Raw genomic sequence first — 18,710 nt, 5'->3', positions numbered from 1 at the left:
CACAATGTTCAAAAGAAACAGGAATTTCTGTCCTCTAATATATCACAAATGGTAATTTAGTGTAATCCTTTATGTCTAATATCAAGTTGGTGTAAAGAATATTGATTGATCATTGTAAAAAGATAGTGGCATTTTTCTTTTTATAAACATGGCCTTTCTCCCAGTCTTTTTATTGTAGTCTTTTCTACTGACTGTGGGAGATGCCATCTACTCTTGAAGCAATAGATTTAACAATATTCCTCTAGAAATTGTTACTTAATTAAGCAGGTCCTTGTGGGCTTTTGTACGACCCACGTACTGCCTGAGAAATACACTGTATCACACTACTAAGTGCAATCCTTGGTATTTCGTCTGATACTGAGACTGGTTTTACAAAAAATTATTTTGCCAAGGAGCAACTATTAAGTAAGATACCTGATATATCATAGAACTTGATGGACATTATAAAAGTGGAAAATTAGTAGATTTTGGTTTCATAAAATAGCTGCTTTATGGAGTATGAAACAGTAATCCTCATTATCATGGGAGTAGTTGTGTGACAGTCCTGACACTAAGCATTGATAAAAACTGCATAGAAAAGGCATTAACATAAAGAATACTGGTTTGGGTTCTTTAACTTGTGGGCTAAAGTCCTGAGTAGCTTGTGAGAGGAATGAGCTTGCAAGTGAGGTCATGCTAGGCTATAAAAAGAAGCACTAGAAAGGTGCCAGCTCTCTTTGGATAATTTGCTACAAGGAATCATTTCTTTCTCTCCTTTTTTCTCTTTCAGGTTAAGCTAAATGGCTGTGGCTCAGGTACTTGAGGTCTGCCAGGAGTGCAGGTGTTTGCGGTCTGAGGTACAGCTAACCTGTGTGGCACTAACAAAGTAGCTAAGTACAGGAATCTCCATGGATCATGGTCGTGGAGGGTAGTATTGTGGCTAATGTGCAGGGGAAGGATGTGGTAGTAGCCACCCAGCAAGATCAATATTATGCCTGTGTCAGGACCACATATCATCATTTTTATGGAATAAATTCAGTAAGCCAGTCAGGCTACCAAATATGGCTATATTTATTAGTTAAATATACAATAAAATTGTTGCAGTGTTCTCTTAAACACGGTGGCCATTATAATCCAGCATGCCTCTGTGTCTTTATTCTAGATAGATAAATGACATTTTGACATTGCACAGTCATGTCACGGTCCGTGGGCATAGGTCAATTTACACAATTTTTATTTCTTAACCTTGTAAAGATGCAAATAACGTTTTAGCAGTAAACAGAGCCATAAAGTGGAACTTATAAATGAGCAGTTCACTGTTAATAGGAAGGTCTCCTTCTTTAAAAGGAAAACTAGAAGCGCTTTGATATAATATTCATTCAGATATGACACTTTTCAAGTGGTTTGCTGTAGCAGCTGCAAATGGTAATGTTGGGGAGGGGAGGTTGCTCACGTTACCATAGCAACCAATCTTGTCAGGCGAATTTACAAGTTTTCTCTTTTATTTTTCTTTCCTGAGGTAACGCATGATGGATATCTTTCCAAGGTTAGGAGAAAGGTTTGCGGCAAAACAATAATCCTCCCATGAACTGCCCAAACAGAAGAAAATATTTCTTAATTAAGCAAGAAGTCAAAGCCGAGCGCTCGTTATTGTGAAAAGCCCAACTGTATGAGCTGTTAAGCACGTAGCTATATGATGCACGTTAATGAGTACCAGAATCTATCACAATCCAATAGTTTATTCTTCTGCTTTTGTCAAAATAAACATGCCTTCATGATTACTTCACCTTTAAAACCTCAGTACATGCAAATGGCTGGAATGTCATCCATGAACTGATGGCCAGTGTCTATAGCAACAGAAAGGCACTTTTAAGGAGCATGCACTTGATGGATCTAGGACATTATGACCCTTTGTAACTGTGTTAATGCTAATTAATTTAACCCCTTAGTATTTTTCTGTACTCCCTAAATAGCCCTAAATGTATTGGTGATTTTTGCAAGCCTACCACTAGATGGCAGCCGAGAAGTACTCATCTTCCACCACTACAGCTGTGGAGATTGGACTATGTTTCCCAAGATACTGAGAGTTTGCAAAAGAACAGACATCTCATTTGCCATCAGACCCTCACAGGCACAGAGGCAGATGACCATGGGTAATTTGGCTTTTATCAATGCAAGGGTAATTTACAGATAATATATTATAGGACACCTAAAATCTTACTTGAATATTCCAAGATTTATCCTGTGTAGTAAACACAGGTAGTATTAGTGAACTTCACTTGGTGGTAGCTTTGCAACTTAGACATAAAACGGTTATCTACAAATACATGGTGTGTATATTGGCTGATTTCCTTGTTAACAACTAGTGGGTTTTATAGAAGTTGGACAATTTTGACATTTGTAGTTACAAGATCCCCTTTATTGAATCAAGTGCCTCTGGCATAACCTGACTTTTTCTATGACTTCTCCATTCTGCTACATATTCAATAACATCTGTCACTTCGTCTAGCTCTCTAACCCTCTGGCAAATTATGGTGAAATGAATGCGGAGGCTGTCACACCGCAGAAACAAACGTCCTGCGTCCTTAAATAAAGCATTTGGATTGCTTGTGCATGAAACGGCCTTTGGTCTTACCATATAGGCATATACAGAGAAGGTTCCTAACTTCTTTTCTATGTTAATAGGCAATTACCTACTAGGGAGGAGACACCAAAATAAAGTCCACCTTTACATTAGCAAAAAAAAACCCAAAATCCTAGGGCTGATCCTGTGATAGTCGTGTGTACCCGGCTATTGCACTGTATACCATTAAAAGTAATGCAGTGTAGCTGGTTTATTCTAAATAATTGTATTTTGTGGGAAATAAATTTAAATATGAGGTTCCTTACCCCTAACTAAAAGCTTCCTTCATTTTCAGACGTGTCTAATATTCTGGAGAAGAACGAGGAAAAGCCTTCATTTACAGCCAATTCTTGAATTTCATTTGTCAGATAAATCAACCCATTATTTTTCTTCCCAGTTTTACTAAATTTAGATGGACACCTCCCTAAATGTGTAGGCTATCTCGTCTATCACTGGATGTAATGTAATCTCCTCTAGTCATTCCTATTTCTGGGCTTAATTCTTCTAATGCAGTTCCTGCTGTTCCCTTCAGCTGCGGGGAGAATTGACTGTGGTCATTTAACAATGACAAGAATCTCTCTTGTCAAATTAAATCACATTTATTGATATAAGGTTGGAGAGGTAAACTCTTAACATCTGTGATAAAAAAGACTTAACTGTTTCTTCCCCAGCTATGTTTACAAAATACTATTTTATCCATGATAGAATAAAATGAAAATTCTTATGATTGAAATATGTTAATACATTTTAATAGCAATATGCTTTTAAATAAGATAGTGGTTAGGTCTACTGTGTGTTATACTTTACCCTTTTGGGTAGACAAAAACTAGTTTAATATCACAAATTAATACTCACGAAATGCAATAAAATGCTTTAATGTAATGGTCAACATACAAACCTGTTAGACATGCATTGCAAGAACAAAAATGTGATTTCATGCTGCTTTCTTAGAATAGAGAGACATCTGTATCTCTCAAATACTTAGAACCTAATGAACTTCATTAAAGCTCTATTGAGAGCTTTAGCAAGTTGTACAGCTTAGGAGATACTAGTGGTGCTTTGCGTTTCCCCATACTATATCAACTTTCAAGTGCTTGGAGAGATCAGGTGACACTTGTCAGTCCTATATCTCCTTTACTTCTCTACCAGTGGGTCTACAAGTTGATTCCCCACTGGAAAGATACACTTTATAACACTCTTATCATAGTCCCTTTTCAGGTAGAAATAAATTGTATACTACTACTACAGTTTTAGCAAGAGACAGTTAGCAGCCAAAATACTACTATGCTATGAATTCATGTCTGTAGGTATTAACTGTTTTCTCTTCCAAACCTTAGTCTAGTGACAACATATCTCCACCAAAGATACTTTACAATTTTACCTTCTGCATAAATAGCACATTCTTCTCCAATAACATTCTAAATTTTGTGCCAAGTATAATGCTTGTTTTAGTTGTGTGAGTGCTATTGGCTGTTGGCAAAGCAACACAAACTGCCACATTTGTTTGTATAGCACTTGCCCATAACCCATCACTATTGTCTACACACGACAATGACTAATGAAATTTTGTGAGTTGGGTTGTTTAGACCTTATTATATTGGTGTCAAGGAAAAAAACAGATAAAATCACAAAACAATCACAAAATGGTATTTATTGTCACTAAGATCTACTACGTATATATATATATATATATATATATATATATATATATATATATATACACACATCCCCCGAGGATAAAGGGCACAATAATTATTGGCCCCTTTCATATCATCTATAAAATGTAAAATGGGAGCTACAGTACTTATATTTACAAGATCAAGGATTATTTAGTCATAACACTACTCGATGCTCAAGGTATTGTTTTGTAATCTATGTAAATCCTTTTCCTCAGTAAAACTGGTTTGTGTACTTCATACGTCCTGTCCATCTAATGTGTGCCCTGCTTTGCCTTTTCACATTTATATTCATTATATTCAAGTATCTCTATCTTGATTAGCCACACAAAATATATAGCTTCTGAATTTATATACATTGAAACTTGATATTCAGATCTAGTCCTAAAATACTTGAATAAAGTTGTAATGTTACCCTTAAAGCAGGCATGTTCAGTGTATTAACTTTTGGGCTCAATTTCACCACTTGTGGGGCATCAACCAACATTTGCTTACAAAGTCACTGTTTATCTTGGGGTTTAGCTTTGGATTAATTACCAAAAGATAGTTTTGTTAGTTGTTTGAGTCTGGCAACATGGATTCACTGACAGCATAATGAAAAGAAAAACAAGACAGGGAGAAATTTGTGAATTACAATGAAGAAGCATTAGTGTTATGACAGTACATGTTTGGCTCACAGCCTACATCACACCCTTTACACAACTTCCAATAAATCTCCTGTATGCATACTATACACACACAAACACCCTACACAAATACTACATGTACCACAAATACAGGCTGTCGCTAGGCTTTTCTCTACCTATTGTATTGCTCTGTCTCAGTTTGTTAGAATACATTTTAATATGATCTCCAAATTCTGAACTCCATTTTTTGGATTATTGGACTATTTTTCTATTATAATCATGACAACCATTCAGGGTAGAATCAATTTGAGATGAACAGTAAATTGCCTATATTTTTATACAATTAAATTCTGATTGACCCATTGGATACTAGAAAACATAAAATAATTTGAAAGCAATTAAAAGCTAGCCTAAAATCCTTAAATAAAGAAATCTATTTGTGTACAAGGAAAGATGTTTTTGCAAAATCACATTTTGTTTTTGTGTTTCCCTCAACTTGAGTTAGCAAGAATGCTTGACAAATGCTCCAGGAGTGTAAGCGCGATTCAATGACCCACCTAAACCTAAATTGGTGTTAAAGTGGTAGAAAATACATGGTTTCCTATTCTATACATTGTAGCATCTAAAAAGAAAGTAAATCAAAAGAAAACACTAAGAGATTCAAATGGGGTGCACAGAGTATTATACAGACATTTTCCTACACTTGTTTTTTAGGTTTGTGCTTAGGTGAATAGCTGACTATTATGATGTTAACATGTAAGAATTTTTTTTCTGTAAAAATCTATTTAAATGAGTCATTTAATTGAGCCTAGTGACACTTTTGTTCTACTATCATTCTACATCAAGTGTTTTGCAGCCGGAAAGGAATTGCAAATGAAACAATATATTGATACATTGCCATGTTTTAAAAAAAAACTAAAGAAAAATTAATATTGAAAGAATATCAGTACATATTTATGTTAATTGATCTTTTCCCTTTGTCAAAATTTATAAACACAAATTGGACCGGGAATATTACAACTATAAAAAGTACATTCAAGTTTTAACCCCAAAGTTTTGGATCTTTTCTTCAACATGACCTTAAAAGAATATGTAAGTTCTAGAGTTTTAATTTGTTGCTTTCATGAATTAGCAGTTTATGTGACTAGCAAGGAAGAATCATAAACTAAGTTCTGCTGCAAGGTCACAGTAATAATATAAAAAAAATGTCTGTGTCATATATTTACATAAAATGGTCAGAAAACTAAAACTGCCAGCCTGGAGCCACTGCTATCAAGTGAAATGCTGCTTCGTTATTATTCACGATATCTGACCAGTGCAAACATGTGCATTTATTTGCTCATGTAGTGTGTAAAATGTGTGGTTGTGTGTACTTTATAAAAAGTTTTCATAGATTATATGATATTTTAAGAATTCATTTATACAGAACACCTCAGCCTAAATCTATTGCCTGTACAGAGATCAGGAATATGAGGGTGTTATAGAAATCAATAAATAATAGCAATAATAATAATAATGATGTTCCTTTGATAAATGGCTGTGTTATAACAAACTTGTTCAAGTATAATGTTGAGAACTCAGAATAAGGCAGAAATATTTCTTTTTATTCATAAGTTGAACAAGAGCTTAAACTAGAAACTGCCAAAATGTTCATCTGATAACTGTAGGGAAGCATATACCCTTTTTATTTCAGTCTATATTCAGACGTTAAGTTCCGGAGAACAGTATTATCATTAAAAGTCAATGCAGTTTTATGGGAGTTAGATCATGTTACATTACTTTCGTTCTTCTATTTAAAAAAAGCAATGAATTGAGTGTACTTGGATAGAAGGTAGAAAGTAGAGAAAGTTGTAGTTAATATAAAATTATTTTTATTAGACCAAGGTTTTGTCCTATTTGTATTTTAATGGCTATGTACTTGGCATTGGCAGTAGTGTCTTGCTGTCTGCAGGTGAAACATAATTATAATTAAGAAAATGATGTTTCCTCTAGGCAGGGGGATTGGGGAGTCGAGGTTAGCATATGGCAGAACATTGATAAATACAAATTTATCTAATCCAGCATGAAAAAAAATATTTTATCTACAGCAAGGGAAACATACATTTTGTGAAACTTGCTAGGCTTTTTGTTCTTCTTCGCTTCAATAACATTGTTGGTATACTTCATTAAGTGACTGACATGTCCGTGAGAAACCACATCCATAAAGTTGGACGAAAATTAATATTACATTTTACAATGCAAAAACATGTTTATCAGCATGTCCTCATTAACAAATAAATTAATAGGTTATCTATTATATATTGGATTATTACATTTTAAGTCAAAAAAGTTTATAATTTTTCTTAAAGTCTGATGCATCTCATGATCAGGTTTATCTTATAATTCATATACAAATATATAAATGGCTGGCCATCTGGCTTGCTTTCCTTAGTTAAGTTCTGTTTCTATAGAAAAATTATAAATGTCGAAGAACTGTTAATGGTATATACATAGTCACGGTATTATCCCAATTGTACATTGTTGTAAAGATATTTTTTTAAATGTTGACCAGTTTCCTGGTAGCCTCATTTGCCATTAAGCCATGTGTTGTCCAAGACACTCATACTCTATGGTCTATTTGCCCATTTGCAATGTTAATGTGTCTGTAAATATTAAATTGGGAAATGTGTTGGCATAAACATGACAACTTTATTAGCCTATTTTAGTTATCTTTTTTTTACTTATTTACTTTACTGCTGCTATAAACTTTTATACAATATGCACACCTAAATAACTACATCATGTCAATTCTAAAATGATCGTAACAATAATACAAATACTATAATACAAATAGTGCATGATTCTCTTACTTGTTTGAATGACAAATGAAAAGTCAGTACATTTATGAAGCTGCAATGCTGACATATTGAGTAAGTTTTGCAATAGTTCAGCTTTCTTTCAACCACGGCAAGGTTACACAGACGAAGACACACAACACAATATACTCCAAGATAAGAAATCCAATTGATATGACTGGATTTCTGTTGACATACTGTACATGTTAAAAGATTTCTAAGCACAGTGGCATGGAAGAATTTCACCAACTTGCTATCATTTGACTTGACAGTTTAATGACAGCACATAAAACAATGGATTAGTGCCTTACAATTAGTATTCTCCATACTTGTGCTTTAAATGGATTACACCATGAATGGATTACAATTTAAATAAGCCACAGGTGTACATTAAAAGGTTAGTATTCCATTGTAATGCCAAGTATCCACTATACATTGTAGTAACTGGGTCTTATTAATTTGGCCAGTTCAATTGTCATTTGTGCACAGATAGATCATATCTATGTTTTGTTGTATTATTGACAAAGCATGCAATAAAAACAGTTGAACAGTACAATTCATATAATTAACACGAAATAGACTTCTTGTAGTTATGATATATAGATTACTCCTTGACACACCAGATATTTAGATCCAGGAACCTTTTAGTAGCCTAAGTTATTATGTAAGGTGCTTATTGTTAATATAAATAATTTATCTGATTTTACAAAATGATACAGCAGGAATTCTGAGGCATTTATTTGCTCTGTAAAGATTCCTTTCGTGTCTCACTGAAAAGTGTACATCCAAGTGATGAAAACATCTTAAAAAATAAATACTTTTGATGCTGCTCCTAACATACAGTTGCAAACCAAACCCAAACCATCGACCACAACCTCCTCACATGTAATGTGGTAGGACTACATTGTTCTTTTCTGCACACCTAACACCTTGGCCCCAATGCAAAAACAGCAGTGATTATTGTATGTTATAATGAATACCAAGAATCTGAGATACTGGTTAAGACAGCAGGCCAGTAGGACACATGAAGCACCCGAGATTTGTGTTGACCAAATGTTGGACTCTACTTGTGTTTAACCCCTTCGTGACAAAGGCTGATTGTATTTTTTGTACCCTTCGTGACAATGGCTGTTTTATCGTTTCTGAGGTGTTTGTGTTTAGCTGTAATTTTCTCTTAACCCATTTACTAAACCCACACAAGTTATATATTGTTTTTTTCAGGACAAGAAGGGCTTTCTTCAGACATATATCATATATATATGATGTAATTTTCTATAATAAAAATAATAAAATATGACGAAAAATTGAGAAAAAATTTTTTTTCTCACTTTTATTTGAAAAATCTTTTATTCATCATAAAAAACTACTGAAAAAACCTGCTAAATAGATTCTACTATTTGTCCCGAGTTTAGAAATACCCAATGTTTTTATGTTTTTTTGCTTTCTTCTACACGTTATGGGGCAATAAGTACAAGTAGCGTTTTGCTATTTCAAAACCATTTTTCTCTGAATCTGGTAATTCTGTCTCCATGTGGTATTTGGGGCATCTTTGAAGCCAGCAAATTAAATTTACCCCACCAAACCATATATTTTTGAAAACTAGACACCCCAGGGTATTTTAGATGCTGATAGTTTAACCCTTTCCATGCACTAATCCTACCACCAACCCTTGTCAAAGTTTGTGATAGTAATTGTTTTTGCTGTTTTTTAAACATACTTTGTACTTCAGGTGTAAAATTACAGCTCCTGGTATGTTGTTGCTGTCACACAACACCCCGATATGTGTTCAGCAACATCTCCTGAGTACATTGATACCCCACATGCATGGGTTTGTCAGATTGTTTGGGGGCAAAAGGGCCAAATTTGGAACATGCCTCCTCAGCCGTATACTGCTGCATGGCAACAATTGCAGCAAAAATAGTGGGGAAGGAAAGGGTTAATGGCTCTAATAAAAAAAATTAAAAAAACCCTAAAATGTAAAAAAAAGAACCCCAAAAACAATTGCCACTATGCAAGATCACTGTTTATGCAGTGATCAATGGCAATGAAGGGGTTAATATTAAATGGGTGGCTCTTATAAGAGCCTTTGGATCAATATATATATATATTATTGAGAATACCTAAAAACACACTGATCTGTCTCTCTCCCTCACTAGAAGCAAGTGAAGGAGGGAGGCAGATCCAATACTGATCAAAGGCAATGTTTAGAAAACATTGCCTTTGATTTAGCAAATCATGATCACTCTTATGAGTGATCTGACCACTAGGGGTGTTATTCACTGGATGTCCATGACATCCAGCAACACCCCCCCCGATGATGACAGCAGGCTCCGCCCCCGGCTTGATGGGCGCCGCCATCTTGAAACACCGCATGTGTTTCGAAGACGCCGGCACCGGGAAGGTAAGTTGAGCATTTAGGAAGCGATCGCGAGTCGCTTCCTTTGCTAAACAGGTGTTGCAAAGATGCCTCGATACTGAGGCATCTTAGCAACACCAGCTAAGCAAAGGAAGTGACTCGCGATCGCTTCCTAAACCCGTTTTTTGGTGGCAGGCGCCGCCATGTTTGAAAGACGTGCAGTCTTTCAAACATGTTTTTTTATTTGCTCCTAGGAGCGATCGGGGGGGGCCGGGAATGTTTTTTTTGGTGTTGCTCAATGCCTCGATGTCGAGGCATTAGAGCAACACCGTTTGAGTAAAAAAATCGATCACGGATCGATTTTTTCACCCGTTTAAAGACGTGCCGGTCCTGGCACGTCAATTGTCATAATCGTCACGATTTTCGGTGACGTGCCCGGACCGGCAATTGTCATCAAGGGGTTAATGTCACTGGCCTTTGTGATCCATGGATGATTTATATATTATCTTTCTAAAACAAAGAGTAAAGCAAAACCTAAGAAAACAAAACAGAACAATTAATAGGCATGATTTTCTTTGACCAGCAACTTTAGAGGACACTTGTCTATCCCTTCTTATAGAACTCTGCCAACAGGATGCTACTCATAGGATGCTATTGAGAGTAAAATTACATTAAGCAAGAAATAAGCTAAAATGAATGAGGAAGAGAAAAGGGGAAAAATGTCAGTGTCTGTAAAATTTGATTTTAAAAGTATGCAAATTAAGTAGTTATGGAAACTGGCTTTTAGGTTTGTCTGCCAAGGAAGGAAAAAGATGAATACAAATTATGCGTTTTACCCTATGGAAATATTGGGAAATATTTTAAAACATCTTAAATTTATTTCTGTGGCAATAAATAGCTATCTTAAAACTACGGTTGAGAGGCATAAAATGATGATCATTATCAACTGTTTGATAACTCAGATGATCAAGTTGTATGTGTCTCTCCATTTTTTCCTCTTCTATATACTTAAGATGACTGACGCAGCAAAGGTTGGAGATGTACATTAAATGACATTTAATAGCAATACGCTAATCATGTCAACATCTTTCTCATTCACATGAATTTTCTTAGGTCAAATTAGACATGTGGCAATAAGAGTTCATGCTTCCTTACAAAACCCGTTGCTATAGCACCAGAAAGGCATTTTCATATTTTTGGTTTCATAAAATGCTTAGATTTGCGTTGTTAATGTACTAACATACTCTGTGCAATTTGTCTCATTTTTAATTAAACTAAAGATACATTTAACTGGTTCCTACAATTTAAGTTACATTTATTTGACACACATTTTTCCTCATTAATTCATCTCTATTCTCATGATATCAAATACTGAAGAAAGGCTAAGGATGGTCGAAGCAGCTAAGGCCTGTGCCTAAAAAAACTTACAGAATATGACAAACTAATTTGGTACATTTTATCTCCTATCATGAATCATAATGGAATTAATTTCTAACTAATAAATAAATGCATTTTTAATCAGTTATTCAATTTTACTGAAATAATTTCTCTGCTAAAGTAAAGCATAGTCCATTTGTCCAGTGCATGGGGTTACAGCATCTGTTGATATATATATGAATTAAGAGTAAAAATAATCCTACCGTGGATTTACTGCAGCCATTAAAGTAAACAGGGTTGAACATTGGATCACTGAGATACGATTTCAGCAAGTTTCCTCTTAATCCCTTTGGGGGCTCGTTGGTCATTTTTATTCCAATTTGCAACACTGACACAGGAAAATTTTCAGATGGGTAACTGGTCAGCCATAAGCGGAAGCTAGATTTGGTATTTTCAGGATCTGTAATTATTTCATCGCAAATTTGTTCAAGATCAGCAAGCCAACTAGTGGCTAGGTGGCAGTTTTGGAGAATCACCCATGTTCCGTCTTCTGCTGCCTGTAAGAATTTCCAAGAATTGGGTAATAAAAATTAAAAAGCCAATTATTTACTTGTCAACAGTTAAAAATAATACAGAATCCTAAACAATCTAGAGAAAACCAAACACAATTATTATCCAGGAAATTAAGTTATACAGTCTCTGTGACCTTTAATCAATCACCCAACTGTTAATGTTAATTTTGCTGATTTAAAAATCATAGATGTATTTGCATTTTAATGGCTATTAAATGAGTGTCATCGAGAAGAAATAATGAATGCTTGGCCTTTTCGTGTATGGTATTTGTAAAATATTTATGAGAATTTAAAAATTAGGAGACACTAGTCAGGGAGGTGAACAAATAGCAAATATAAAATTTGCAGCTAAATGTTTAACTGTATAAATGTTTATTAAATAAATATACAGAAATATAAATGGTAAATGTAGAACGACATTGAAATTATTGATGTGGCAAATACTGTGTATGTACCAAACAGCTCAATTTCAGTGTTTATTAATGCAGCACATGCCAACACACATGTATATATTTAAAAAACAAAGTCATCAGTAGTCATTGTAGTCATCAGTGCCTCAACCTGGGCTGGACAATCTTCATACTCCTGGCTATTTATGAACCATTACAACACTCCTGGCTGACTCACTCAGTGTAATGTGAGATTATGTCCAACAGTGAACTGTGCATTTAATTGATTCACTTTTCAAAATTGCACCATGAAATGGCAGTGTTGAAAATACGCATTTTCCTTTGCTGCAGTCAGTCCTATGATATGTTTATTTTCTGTGCTTATAGACAATTTGTGCTTTAATTGTAATACACATACATAAAAATACATTTTTTTAAAGAGGAAATAATACAAAAATGAGTCACTCCCTAATAACCCATGGTCAAGATATTTTTACTACCAGTAGATCATTTTTGTTTAATGTAAATAACAGCTATTATTACCTTTTCAACCATTTTTCGAGCAATAGGTCCTTGTCCTTGGCCAAGAGATATTGTCTGAAGTTTCATACCCATTTCTGGAACAAAATTAAACTTTAATTATCAATATATTAAATATGTGTTTGATTATAGGATTACCCATATCATCTTACAAATATTTTTAGCTGATATGAATACAATAGGGTTACTCAGCAGCTTGGATCGTTTGGTTTCAGTGTTTCTTGAAAAAACCTATATAGGACTACAAGCTTCAGATGAGTGCAAGGGCTTGAATAAGAGTTTAACTGAAAATCCAACTCTATACAGAACTAAGCACTCTCCTAAGCAAGATTTAGGGAATACAATATACAATGGCAATGCATTAAATATCAGTAAGTTCTAGCTTGAATTAAGTGGGGGGATTGAGCGTAGAGCTACTATTGTTTATTATTTGTCAATGTGCAAGTAAATTCAACAGATAATCAGATAGCGGCTTTGGATAATCGTGGAAGGTTGATACTATTTAATTATTTTAATTATATCTTAAAAAGACAGTAAGTCATTGAGTTCCATAGATCAGGTAATACATTTTAGATCAAGCTGAACTTAAATCGGCTTATTATTAAGTTCAGTATTCCATTAGATGAATTAAGTTGCAATACTAACTGTATAGTATAGAAAAAAATCTCTTGCTATGGGATGGCTTCCATGATATTCCACTAAATACATTAAAGCATGTGGTTGTCCATCTTTTAAGATTACAAGACATTTTTTTATGTCTTAGAATAATTTTACAATCAATTAGGAGGAATTTATTTCAAATAGATCGGCAATCATGTTAACCCAACTTGAATACAAACATTCTTGTTATAGCAAAAAGGATATTACTTATGATACGCTGGCTCATGTATACCTTGTTCTTCTGCAAATTGCATCAGCGATTCTAAGGGATCTGCCCCCGGTGAAAGAACAAATATAAGTGGTGTGCAGGAAGCAGATTCCATGTAGCTTCTTTGCAGGTCAAATGTTGGGGGATCTATGTAGGCAGGCCCCATTTTATCAGTGACATATTGCTGAACTGCGGGAATAACCTAAGTGATGTAACAAAAAATACAACACCGTCAAGTGTGTGATACTTTCTTTAATACTAAATACAACAAATGCTTTTACTCTGAAAAACTTTTCATTCCTACCTCCAATTGATCTGTTTGGGCCATCCCAGGTTGTACATTTGGCAAAACATAGTTCATAATTATGCAGATTTTAAACATTGTAAAACATTGTAAAATCAAGCTAGCGGTGTTACTTTCAGTAATATCAATACCTGCTTTTTCTATTCTTTTGCTTGTCTTAAAAAAATAATACGTTTGGCTACCTGATGCATAATAGATTAAAGTGTTCAAGTCTACCTAGGTCTCTTCTTCAAGCATACTTATACTTGATATGCCTAGTATTATATCAAATGATAGGCCAAAATAGTCTTGAACACCTGAAATCTATTACACTTCAGTTACTGAATTTGCTCATTTAGACTATGGCCAACACAGTACAATTCTAAACCTGAATAATAATAGTAGAGTACTCTGGTGAATCATCAAAAGTGGTGTTTGAAATCTCCTTAAACTCCTAGAAATGTATTATGGAACAGAACAGACTTCTGGAGCCACATGGGAAAGGGGAGCATGCAATAATGTCAATGGTTATTGACTGCTAGGGTGCAACAGTGGATTTTATCAAATGGTTGGGGCCTACCTCTTTTGTCTGGCACCTTACACTTGCAGTAGCTCACCCCTTCTGTTTGTTTGCATTCTCTTTTAGTCACATCAGGGTGTCACCTGGTCAGCTCTTCTAGGTGGCGAGAATAGCAATAGGTATATTGAACCTAGTCCTGGGGGGGAGGCTAATGGCACCGTAGGACAAGAGCTTGTGGTTACTTTATGTGAGAACCTTTCTGCTGGGACCTCAGGGCTCACTAACAGTTCATCCATTATAGAATATATTATCTTGAAGTAAAAGCATTGAAGCAGAGTCTTCATAACTAACAAAATGGTGCTATCTAAAGTGCAGCCTGCGTATTTGTGAGGTTTCCTGAAAACCTAAATTGTTGTGGAGGGCATTCTCTATAAATTTGTAAAGAATGCAAATGCCAGGATCCAAGTTGTCCAAGGCTTTCCTCAACCAGGTTAATCTGCATATTAAGGGAATAGACCTGCTGATATTATTTATCTAAATCTACCAATTGCTTCATTTTCCACTGTTCATTTCAACTGTGGACAGAAAATATAGAAAAGTGAATGACTGGAATAGCCTGGAATTATACTAGACGAACGTACATGTGATGCAGCTCAGTGTCTTCCATTTCTGCAGCTTAGTACATTTCCTATAGAGTTCATTTATTGGTATTAGTCAGATATGGGGCACAGCAACTTCACCCAGTCTGAAGCCTCCTAAAATTAGTTGAAGATCTGCTCTCATTTAATAGATCTGACCTAATTATTTACTCCTTGTGACTATCCACCACTGGAAGTTTGGCTACATCAGACAGGGTTACTGCAGAGTTGCTTTCAAATATTGGGAATCAACATCTGCTGTTTATTCCCTGCTGTAATATTTTTTGGAAGGTACAATAAAAGCAACAACAGTCTGAGTGCCGATCGTCATCGACAGGAAGAACTGGCATGATTTGAAAATGACCTGCTGTGTTCTCTTGTCAAAAGCTTATTTTAGATTACTGTAACCTGCACATCAAATTTTCATTATAGTTTTTTTTACTACTCCTAAAGAAAAAGGACCAGCTGGGAGACATTGCCTATTATCCCATAACTCATATTTGTCCCACTGCTACTGAAATTGTTTTTAATAGATACATTGTAACTTTAGTGTGTGTTGCTCTCATTTGAAAAGTGTTAAAATGGAAATTGTATTAGGGAAAACATAGATTTTAGTATTTATTATTTAAAATCCATAAAAGTATTAGAATGAGGAATGTATCAATTGTGAAAAAGCTGATGATAATAATAATACATACTTAAACAGCAATCCACTAATTGGATTTAGATTATGCCCATTCTTTTCACAAGTAAAACGAATTATATAAAAAACCCACAAAACTATATTTTGATCTCGTTATGTTTTTAAATCTGTTTTTCCTCTTAAAATTTTTCACATAAAAATTAGAGGGCTGGCCATACTGAAGCACATTCCAAGAAACGCGAAGCCAGACTAGGCCTGGGTTCTTAAGTGTGCTCATTAGTTGAGTCCGGTACACAATTGCAGACACGGGTCCGAATATGTCTTTTTCTGAAGATGTGCCAAAGGGAGAAATAGTTTTTAACTCAGCTTGAGCCAGACAGACTGCAGTGGGATGAAGTACCCAGGATTAGGGCTGCGACTAACGATTATTTTTTCGATTAATCCAATAAGCGGATAAAAAAATAATGTACATTTTTCGTTTATTTAAAATAATTTAATGAACAAACTGGTTGAGAAAACTTTGAGAAAAATGCATTTCTTGTTTTTATTTCCCAACCTGCCCCCCCCCCAGTTATGCACATCTGAGCCCAGGCTTGCCACACTGCCTCCGAGATATGCCTTATACCCCCTGTATGCCTTATACCCCCCTGATATACCACTGTGCCCTCTGATATGCCTTATACCTCCTGATATACCACTCTGTCCTCCAGATATGCCTTATACCCCCAGATATGCCACTCTGCCGACCCTAGATATGTCACTCTGCCCACCAGATATGCCTTATACCCCCTATATGCCATAGTGCCCTCTGATATGCCTTACACCCCCTGATATGCCACTGTGCCCTCTGATATGCCTTATACCCCAAATATGCCTTATAACCCCCTATATGCCACTGTTTCTCTGATATGCCTTATACCCCCTGATATGCCACTCTGCCCCCCTAGACTTACCCCCCGTGCTCCATACTCCTTGGTGTCTAGTAGGGGCAGCCAGAGCTGGCGGGCACTTTCGCTGAAGCTTCTATGACTGAGCACCGGAAGCAGAGCCGGCCTTAGGAGTTGTGGCGCCCTGTGCGGATTACTCCTCTGGCGCCCCCCCTCACCCCAGCGGAGGTGTCAGGCAGTAGGGGAGGATATCAGCGCAAATCGCACAGAGGCCCACCAGCTGCCAGAGAGGCGCATCCATGTCCCCTGCAGCGCATCCTCCTCTCTGGCAGCCGGTGAACATTGCTGGCCGGTTCTTCCGCCGGGCTTCTGTGGTGGAGCACTGGAAGGTCATGTCACACTGGTGCTCCATCATAGAAGCCCCGGTGGAAGTGCCGGCAGCAGTGGAGGTTGTCTGCGTGCATCGCACAGACACCCACCTGCTGCCAGAGAGGACGATCCGGGTCCCCTACAGCACTGCGGGGGATCTGGATTTTAGTGTTATTATCCAACCTCTGTTTGATAAAATCGATTCAACTAATGAAAGTAGTTGGCAACGATTTTGATTATCGATTAGTTGTTGCAGCACTACCCAGTATTACTTTCTCTGATGTCATTTTTGACACATAGCAAATAAATTATCAACGCTATAATATAATCAGCTCAAGTGCGATTTTCCATTGTTCACCAAGGTTCATTTAGTGAATAAACCCTGTAACATAGATGCATTTAGGAGTCTTGAATAAAGACAAAATCTACAATTAACCATGTTAAAACTTTGATTATGGGAATATACTTAAACAAGGAAGAACTTTACCACACATTGTTAGTCTACTTTTTATGACCAAATAAATGTGTTAAAACCTAACTTTATAGCTCATTTTTATGCTTTCCGAGTGGGCATGCATAAACATGACACAAGAATGCAATCCATACTTACCTTGTCAGGTCGTATGCAACGTATAACCAGCAATTTCTGAAAACTGGTGAGGATATCTTCCCATGGGTCTGGCAATTCCATTTCATTAGGGAGAGTTGAATCATATATAATTTTCCATTTCTGAATCTGAATGAGGAAAACCACATTTAAAAGACTCACACAAAAATTATAGAAAACATAATAATGAATGTGAAAATGCCACAGTATAGGACACACTTGTTTAAACTCACATGTTCTACAGTAGAGTTGCCATATCAATGCAGTAATTAGACATTTATTAATTATATATGTTATATAATATATAACATATGTGCAGCATTGGTTAAAATACAGTGATGTTGTACATCTTTTTAATAAGCATCTCTTATTAAAATGAGTTTACAGCAACCCTATTCAACATATAAACTGTCTGCATAATAATTCAGCTGCTCCGAGTAAACAACATTCTAACCTTTTAAAAATCCCGTGATACTGCTTATGGAAGAATGAATTTACTGTCTCCAACATTTATGGGTAAACAAACACCAAGAAAATACATGTTAAATATGTTTCAAAGTTACTTTCCAGCTTAGATAAAAAGTATAAACACTGATTGAATTATTAAAACAAAAAACTAAGAATGTCCTACTGCACTTACTTATGGATTTCATTTTTTTTTAAAATAAATGAGTCTGTGAATTTCCTGACTTTTTTTTTTTACAAGAATTCTTTTATGTTCTCTTAAATTATATCGTATTATGCGTGCATACAGCATAAGCAGCACATATGCCCCTCATTTATTAACTTGATATTCATTTTTAAAACTATATTTAAACCACATTTCCAGTGAAATTTACCACTAATTTGAATCCTAATTAATAAAAACCTACAAAATACATCTTTACACTATAATCTTCATTATAAACCAACACTTTTAAAGA

At 35.5% G+C, this 18,710-nt stretch overlaps 1 protein-coding gene across 1 annotated transcript in view; it reads right to left on the bottom strand.

The window, feature by feature from the left end:
* Nucleotides 1–18,710, bottom strand: part of LOC149299757 (dynein axonemal heavy chain 3-like) — a 498,381-nt gene that overhangs the window by 15,567 nt on the left and 464,104 nt on the right. The window contains exons 68-71 of the mRNA XM_089486039.1: nucleotides 17,791–17,916; nucleotides 13,865–14,042; nucleotides 12,976–13,049; nucleotides 11,735–12,028 (exon numbers count right to left, since the gene is read on the bottom strand). Coding sequence (XP_089342165.1) covers nucleotides 11,735–12,028; nucleotides 12,976–13,049; nucleotides 13,865–14,042; nucleotides 17,791–17,916 — 672 coding nt within the window. The remainder of the gene's footprint in view (nucleotides 1–11,734; nucleotides 12,029–12,975; nucleotides 13,050–13,864; nucleotides 14,043–17,790; nucleotides 17,917–18,710) is intronic.

Source organism: Sceloporus occidentalis, unplaced genomic scaffold, assembly GCF_023333645.1.
Source record: "Sceloporus occidentalis isolate IW3139 unplaced genomic scaffold, rSceOcc1.0.p SCAF_28, whole genome shotgun sequence".
In the NCBI taxonomy this organism is placed as follows: Eukaryota; Metazoa; Chordata; class Lepidosauria; order Squamata; family Phrynosomatidae; genus Sceloporus; species Sceloporus occidentalis.
Note: the sequence above shows the minus strand (reverse complement) of the source record. Positions and strands in the feature narration are given on the sequence as shown.